General features: G+C 35.3%; 1 protein-coding gene across 1 annotated transcript in view; it reads left to right on the top strand.

Annotated features, from left to right (window-relative positions):
- Positions 1–8,334, top strand: part of LOC128861176 (ER membrane protein complex subunit 10) — a 38,005-nt gene extending 29,671 nt beyond the window's left edge. The window contains exon 5 of the mRNA XM_054099102.1: positions 8,166–8,334. Coding sequence (XP_053955077.1) covers positions 8,166–8,237 — 72 coding nt within the window. The 3' untranslated portion in view covers positions 8,238–8,334. The remainder of the gene's footprint in view (positions 1–8,165) is intronic.
- The last annotated feature ends 1,048 nt before the right edge of the window (positions 8,335–9,382 follow it).

Genomic DNA, 9,382 nt, shown 5'->3' on the forward strand with positions numbered 1-9,382 from the left:
TAATCGGATACTTACTTTTCGAGAAATGTGATAATTATTCAAGCGCTGCAAAAAACTTCGATAGTTAATAAAAGAAAAACTATTTGGAATTTTACAACAACATTTTCTGAGTGTGATTCTGGATGATAGAACTCACTCCTGGCTGAATTTCATCGCAAAATATTCACTTTGGTAATTTTGTGGCCCACTTGAGAAAGCCTTACCCTTATTTAAGTTTGAAATACTTTTTATAAATGATAATACACTTTAGTTGAGGACTAGACTGTTATTATTAGCCTGGTTATTGACAACACTTTTATTTAATTTAGAAATATTTGCATTAATTGAATCAAAGGGCTAACTAAGATACAAATGGACGTTATCGGCATATTAATGTATGAATATCACAGTGTTTAAGTACCTTATATATAAACAAATAACAAAGGACTAAGCAAAGAACGTTGCTGGATACCTTTAACTACTGCCACGAAACTGGATAAAGAATTATATATATACCAGCGAAAACCCGCCCGTTCCCCTGGTCGTCTTTAAAAAAATCTAGATTAGTTAATTAAATTAAGCCGAAAAATACTGTGTGTTTTTTACAAAAATTCTCGCGCATGAATAGTAATGTAAGAAGTTTTAAATAGTAGTAGCAATTAAGAAACGTTTGATGTGATTTACTTTATTACTTTTTTTATTGTAATGCTCTTTGGCCTACAATATTCTTCGTTTTTCCATGAGTTGTTGAATAAATGAACAATACCGATGGCTTACCAACTCTTGAGCATGAAACATAAAGTTGGCCATGAGAAAAACATGGGTATTCTAAATCGATACCACAAATTGATAAAGTTTGGCCTTGTGACTTATTAATAGTAATCGCGAATGCAAGGCGAACAGGAAATTGAAGACGTTTGAATTCAAACCGCATATCCGATGGTATCATTGGTATTCGCGATATTAAAACGTCTTCACCAGGGTATTTTCCATTCAAAATTGTTGCTTCAATGAGTTTATTCATCAATCTCTAAACTGTTAATCAAGTGCCGTGGTTGATTTATGTTTCTCAACATAATAATCGGTGCTCCTATTTTAAAGTTTAGCATGTGTGGCGGTAATCCAGGTAAAGCAAAGGAATTCAAAAATTCAGTGCGATAATTTACAATATCATCTTGATTTGTAACAGTGTCAACGGATCGATATGTTTGTTGTGGACTTGGTATGTTAGCCGAAATAGCCGCATTCATTTCATTCACATCTTTACTTTTCCCAGCCATGATGGCTCGTTCACTAAGCCAATCATGATTTTTGTAATTTTGAGGCAAATTTGGGAAAATACTTTGAATTAACAGTTCTTTCGCTATGAGTTCAGGTGCAAATGACTTTTTTGCGTGAAGTCTGAAATAAAATAAGTTCTATTTGCTCTTCTTAAATTTATATAAACTTTTCCAGGCGAAGTAAAAAAACTGACATGTACTTGCTTCAACCGCATATTTGTGAGTACGTAAATATATGAATAATATAGGTAATATCTCATATTAGCATAACCTTTCTGCAAAAAATTAAGGAAACGTTCACCAATCACGCCGGCAATGATGCAATGAATTTTTTACTATAACTGACTTCTGATTAACGTTTATATTATATACTAAGCGTATATGTAACATTTTAAAATTTTTTTAGAATTTTTTTTTTAATTTTTAATAATAAGTGGTCTTCCTCTTCCTGTAGCTATTCCTTTTCCTCTTCCATCTCCAGCTCCATCTCCTTTCTTTATCCCGGAAACGGGCAGTAAAAATTACTTCACTTGAAAGCTTTCATCAACAGCTTCCATCTGATACCCATATTGTACAAACACATCCAAGGGTACCTTGGTCCACCTTCTCGGCTATATCTCGAGACCCTGGTCACTCAGAGATCTAAAAAATACTCTGTATTAAAGCACTCATCAGTAGCTTTGATTTGATACCCACAATGTAAACACACATCCTAGGGTTACCCGGGTCCTCGTTTTGGCCTTCGGCAGCGCCATCTGGTGGCGAGTGGAATAAATAAGCATATTATACTAACCTTCGCCGTGGAAAAAAATATATATATACCAAATTTCATAATAATCGGCCCAGACACACACGACCAAAATGTATTCAATTCTAATGAATGCTATGTGCGGTACAAAAAATACGTGCGGCAAATAGCAAAAACACACTCACTTAACCGACGCACCGCACACACACGCGTTATCGGATTTGAACCAAACTTCACAGAAACCTTTGCCAAAGCAACACCAACAATGTGTGAAACTTTCATTGTTTTCCTTACACGCGTTGCTGAGATTACCGGAGACAAATGCACACTTTTTTCGGCTTAATTTTTATATATATAGATATATAATTGGCGTTTACACCCTTTTTGGGTGTTTGGCCGAGCTCTCTTGTTTGTGGTGTGCGTCTTGATGTTGTTCCACAAATAGAGGGACCTACAGTTTCAAGCCGACTCCGAACGGCAGATATTTTCATGAGGAGCTTTTTTATGGCAGAAATACACTCGGAGGTTTGCCATTGCCTGCCGAGGAGCGACCGCTATTAGAAAAATGTTTTTATTAATATTGGTGTTTCACCGAGATTCGAACCAACGTACTCTCTGTGAATTCCGAATGGTAGTCACGCACCATCCCATTCGGCTACGGCGGCCCCCTAAAGGATAAAGAATTACTAACACAAATAGTCTGCGAACGCTCACAAAGATATGACTTTACTAAATTTAAAGCTGATTACGAGAAATTGAAAATGTTTTAATCTTTAAACGTAATAGTGCCAAATGCTTTAGAATCGTTGTTGTTTGTGTTGTAGCAGTACTTTGCCCAGTCAGTGTCGCGTAATCACCGGTCGTCTTCGTCTAGCTCATCTAACGGTAGGCCCAGGAAACTGGTTGTTTCGACGGGTTTGTCCAGAGGGAGAGGGGTTTTAGATGAGTGGGTTTAATGGCGCATGTGAAAAGGTGGTTAGTGTCGTGCGGGGTGCCTTCACATGCCGGACATATGTTTAGTATGTCGGGGTCGATTCTGGATAAGTAGGAGTTTAACCGGCTCAGTTGACGAGGATGGTGTTCAGTGCGTGCATTACATAGAGAAAAATCTTAGGTATTATACATTTAAGAAATTTCGCGTGTATTCCATCGAAACCAGTTACCCTATATTTAATTACAAGTATTGACTCCACAACGTTGCAGTCTTCTATGCATGTAAAGCAAAAGTTTTGAATGAAATTCTCTGAACGTGAGTTAAATGTCATGACAGATGCTGGTTTTATATATATAGGGTGGCCATGTAAAATTTGCGTTTTGAATCGGCTTTAAAAAAAAAACTAATCAATATTTTTTTAAACTTTTTTTTTTTATTTTGAAGATTAAACATTGTCATTTATGAATGAAAAATAATATCGTTCAAATGACTGCCACGACTAGCTTTACAGTAGACCATTCGATCAACCCAATTTTTAAGCACATTTTCGATTGTTTGTGCTCCAATTTCATGAATGGCAAATTCGATTTCGTGTTGTAAAGCATCAATCGTCTCTGGATGGTTCGCATAGCATTTGTCCTTAACGGTTCCCCACAAAAAGTAGTCCAACGGGCTTAAATCACAGCTCCAAAGCGGCCAATTGATATCGGGATTCAAAAACGGTAACCAAAAGTTCGAGTGTGACTTTGGCAGTGTGACAAGTTGCACCGTCCTGTTGAAACCAAATGTCGTCCATGTCATCCTCTTCAATTTTTAGAAACTAAAACTCGTTGAGCATGTCACGGTAACGCTCGCCATTTACTGTAACTGCGGAAGAAGAAGAAGACCCACCACTTTGGAAATAGGTTTTCAATATTTCCCAATTTTGTTCAAGAGTATAGCGTAAATGTCAAACCTTTAAGTAAATTATGAACACATTTGACATGTCATTTGTGTTACCATTCTCAAAAAAATAGGTGGTCATAGGTGGTGGCTATATGGCCCACCCTGTATATACAATTGACGCGTACACCCTTTTTGGGTATTTGGTCGAGCTCCTCCTCATATTTGTGGTGTGCGTCTTGGTGTTGTTCCGCAAATGGAGGGACCTACAGTTTTAAGCCGACTCCGTACGGCAGATATTTTTATGAGAAACTTTTTCATGGCAAAAATACACTCGGAGGTTTGCCATTGCCTGCTGGTTTTAGGGAGGTAAAATAATTTGGCGTTAAGCACGTTTACTCCAATAGAATCGGAAGTTGAATTCTTGTTGCTACTGATACCTATTTTAAGGTCATGTTTCCAAGTTTGTTTAGACACAACAGCTAAGCAGAATCTGTTCTCATTTTAATTCTTGACTTGATTTGATTCTTGACTAACTTACAACTACGATGATTTGTTAACCTTGTTAAATTTGGCTTTATGGAAAACGTGCCATTCACGCAGGTTGTACTTTTATAAAACTTATTCTTCAAGTTTCTTTAGATGATTAAGCTCTTTATATAACCACGAAGTGTTTAAAATTCTTTGCCGTGAATAGTGGAATATTATTTAGGCAAGCATCATAAATATGACACTTAAGAATATTAAAGCAATTATTTACATCAGATTTGTACAGGTGAGTAAAATCGCAAAGAGAGTAATTAAAAACCATCCTCTGACTAATTGTTGATAATTCGAAAAAAAATTAAAGAAAGTTTTGAAGGTAAGATATAACCAGATTCCAGTTAACGCTTGAAATCTAAATAAGCTAATAAATACCAAATTTAAGAGAATACCTAGTTAATTCATTACGAATTCCATCCACTTGAGATACTGAGAAAATTATCAATGAAATAAAATTCTAAAACTTTAAATGGAGTGAGGAAATTACTTTATCAAAATAACAACCTAGCTGCTAATCATCTGTGTGTTTTTGGTTACTTCAACCTTCCAAACATTTCGTGTCCTGGTATCTTCTCTAACCTTAAGTCTAGATTTAACTCAACTTAATTATTTTACGAAGAAGCTTAATAGAATTTTTGATCAGGTTTTCACCAGTACAAATTTTAACGTCACCTTTTTTCAGTGTCTTTCCTCATTCTCTCATAAGATGTTTCGTTATCACTTTTATGATTGCACAGTTAGCAACTCTGAATTTTATGAATGTAAAGGGTTTTTCAATTAGCGCGGGTCGATTTTGGTGCCATGTGGCAGCCATTTTATTTTGGTGACATCTGTCAAATCTTTTGTTTATTATTCAGTTGTTTATGCCAAATCATCATGGCAAGTTACAAGATTGAACAGCACGTTCAAATGATAAAACTTTATTATCAAAATGAGTCTTCATTCACGCAAACGTTTTTCAATTGGCGCGGGTCGATTTTGGCGCCCTGTGGCAGCCATTTTGTTTTGGTGACATCTGTCAAATCTTTTGTTTATTATTCAGTTGTTTATGCCAAATCATCATGGCAAGTTACAAGATTGAACAGCACGTTCAAATGATAAAACTTTATTATCAAAATGAGTCTTCATTAACGCAAACGTTGCGCGCATTCCGCCCATTTTTCGGTAGACGTGGTGGCCCTTCCAATTTCTTATGGCCCATATTGAACCATATGGACCTAGACGACATTTGGTTTCAGCAGGACGGCGCTACGTGCCACTCAGCAAACGCCATTTTATTCCATTTGAACATCTACCCGCCCTTATTGAAAAACCCTTTACTTGCTAACTGTAACTCTGAGAAAAAGTAACGTTCAAATGTGTGTATTGTGATTTTGATAACCCTAACTCTTGCTTGCTTGTAGCTAACTGGGAGAATTTGTTCTCCAACTTAAATGTTGCAAGCTGTTATTCTTGAGAATTAACATGACAAAATATTATGAATTTCTGTGTAAGATCTTCCATCTGCTCTCAATTTCAGAATCTGCTTTCGTTGTTCTGTCTTGTAGTATTTCACTCGACCCAATATAGTCAAAACACAAGAAATATATGTATGCCTGACAGGGCATTTTCCAAAACGTATCTAACAATGTGAAAGTATCGCATCAATACTATATGAATACCGTATGCATTCATTTCATTAGTAAAATATTGACACTATGAAAAGTTATGCTTTGCAACCCTGTTGAAATTTTGAAATATTTTATTTTAATAATTAATACAAATATTCCATAATGATGAATCGGTTTCGTTAAAGCTTACTTTTCTTCGTTCTCTGCCTTTTTTCTTTGTAAATGTACATATATTACATTATCTTTTTTAGAGATTCTTTGGTTGCTTGTTGAGAGATTCTTTGTTGGTTGTTGCGTATCAAGAACATCAACGACACTTTTGCGTTACTTTGCTCAAATACAAAGTAGTAGGCGTTTTGAAAACCGCCCGCACACACCAAAATTTTAAAATATATCAATAAATAATAAAAAACGTACTTTCGTCTAAATCTGTGCAGAATTTTATTAATATTCCTTGTATAACATAAAAAAACTGAAGGCAGATTTAAGCCGTCCCCGAACGCAAATATTTTTTATAATAAGCTTTTCCATGGCATTTTCTTCATTTTGGTGTTTCACGGAGATTCGATCCTCACGCACCAACCCATTCCGCAACGGCGGCCGATTTCAATACTGCAAAATACAGTCTGTTACATACTGTGGTTACTGTTACACGTAGATAAAAAATCAGAGCGCCCTGTTTCTTTTTCTATGACATAGAGGGTACCTCGGTCGTTCATGCTTTTTGTAAAAAGCTGTCTGTCAAATTTAGTCTACAATTGAGTGGTTTTTCGAAATGAGTGCTGTTTACGCCTCTCGCTTTGAGGCAATATTTCTATGCTTGCATGAAAAAGAACCCAAAGTAACGCAAACTGCTGCTGCGAAATATATGGGAAAGTCGGAGCAGTTCGTTAGCAAGTGGATAAATTGCTATAAAAAGGTCGGTAACGTTGATGATTTTCCTGATCGCGGAAGTGTAAGCAAAGTCTCAAAAAAAATACGAAAAAAAGATTCTCGCATTGTTCTCGAAATATCCAGCTTTGACTTTGCGTGGAGCTGCTGTGAAATCGAAAGCAAAAGGTGTTGACATATCTTACGGAACGATTCGCAGGCACTTGCTTGCCAATAAACTGAAATATCACAGTACTTTGGAAAAACCAATGTTGAGTGCAAAACACGTTGAAAAACGAGTGGAATGGGCGAAGGAAAACTTGGACCGCGATTGGAGTAACGTAATTTTTTGTGATGAATCCTCCTTCTGGGCATTTCCGAGCATCAAACACGCCTGGACAACCTCCACCAGTAGGATGCTTCAACGGACTGTTTAACACCCCGTCAAGGTCCATGTTAGAGGGTGCTTCTCAAACAAAGGTTTCGGTACTTTGTTCTTATTTACCGAGAATTTAAATGCCGAAAAAATGAATAAAATATATCAAAAAGCTTTGTTACCATCTGCTAAGCAATGGTATATCAAGAAAAATTAAAGCTGGATCCTTCAAGAGAACAACGATCCGAAACATCGGAGTCGAGCGTGTGGCGAGTGGAAGGCGCAAAACGGAGTTGTCACTTTAGATTCGTCATATCAGTCACCGGATGCAAATCCCATAGAAAATGGGCTCTGATGAAAATGCAGCTTCGCAGACGTAAGCCATGTAATTTAGATCAACTTTCTTGACGAATTCGGAAAATTTGGAGGTCTTTTCCGGTAGAATATACAGAAAAACTAGTGGAAAGCATGCCCCGAAGGTGCCAGGCCATAATTGCCAATGCAGGAGATTGGACTTGCTACTGAAGTATTTGCATTGAGTATTGACGACCAAATTATCAATAAATTTGCGAATTTTCGAAAAATCAATTGTTATTATTTAACAGTGACCACGCTCTTATGTAACAGACTGTAACAAGCACCGATAAAAACACTACGAAAACAAATCCACACAGTACTTTTCTCCAAACTATGATGTGATAGGCGCTTTAAAAACACAAATATAATAAGATACACAATGAAGCACAAATAAAAAGTTCTAATAACATATTTTAAATTGCATTGTAAAATGTTGTGATACATAAAGCGGCAAAAAAAAAAAAATATCTGCCTCGAACATAAAACAAGTCCTTTATATTTTGCAGCCGTATAGATTTGAAAAATGTAGTACCTAAGATTGTTAATTTTAATGACTATCTAATCATTTAATTTCATTTAATTTCAGTGGATGTATATTGTTCCTGTTGGTCTGCTGTTATTTATTTCCGGAGCTACGAACCAGGATGCCTCAAAATAAATTCTTACATTTTTTATCAGATAATATAAATGTAAAAACAACCGTTGAGAATCAATTCAATTTCATTTAATTATATTACATATTCAAAAGCTCAAAACCCACACGATTTAATAATTCTTATAAATTCAGGTATTTGAAAAATAATCACATATAAAACAATACATGCTTTAATGAAATCTCATACTCATAGTCGTAATGATATAGGAATTATAATACAGAACCACAAACCACAATTAAAAAAAATGAATACATAAAATACACCCCTATTGAGGATATTATTGTAGTTATAAATTTAAGAATGTCTGAAATAATACATAGGTTTGGAGTATTAACCCGAACAGCTGATGTTGGTTTACATGTCATGTTTGCTCACAAGAGATTGCTATGAAAGTTGCCAGCATTTTTATATAAAAAGGAACTATCCATAATCTTGTTTTTTAATCTCCTTTTCAATTTCAATAGATCAGATCTTAATGGAGAATGGTTACAAAAACGGCCTATATATCTCTCTCAGGAAAACATAGTTGTTTTACTAGTGTCCAAAATTTTATCTGAAACCCGATCATTGACCGTTGGAACACAGCTATTATCAACGTCGGCTTTATAGATTTTCGCTACTATTAGGAGGAGTATACGGTGCCATTTAAAAATTTCTGAGAAGCATTGCACAAAAATACAAACATTTTTAGAGCAAGGTGTCTTCATTTGTAAGTTTGAAGGTTGAAGCACGCCAATTTCGATGCGTCTTCTATATCCTATTTTACGAAGTCCGGTGGAAGGCACTGTAGGAGATGTTAGCGCTAGATTGTAGCATTGAACGTTGATTTAATAGAGAAGATTCAGTCTACTGAATATAATATAAAAACATTTTCTAAGATTAGATATGAACCTAATCTTAATTTTTTTAGTATCAGACACCTTAATCATTGAATAAGATTTAAAATTTTCTGTTTCTTTCGCACCTATTTATTTATTTTTATTTATTCAATAATAATAATTGTAATAATAATTCAATAATTGCATTTTAAGTTTCGCTCCTCGGTTAATTTTAACATGATATGAAGAAGTGGCAATATGCAAAAATGTGGTAAAATTTCATCAATTGGTGCTTGAAAAATCTTAAGCATTTTTAAGATTCGATTTTT

The sequence above is a fragment of the Anastrepha ludens genome, chromosome 4 (genome assembly GCF_028408465.1).
Source record: "Anastrepha ludens isolate Willacy chromosome 4, idAnaLude1.1, whole genome shotgun sequence".
Classification (NCBI taxonomy): domain Eukaryota; kingdom Metazoa; phylum Arthropoda; class Insecta; order Diptera; family Tephritidae; genus Anastrepha; species Anastrepha ludens.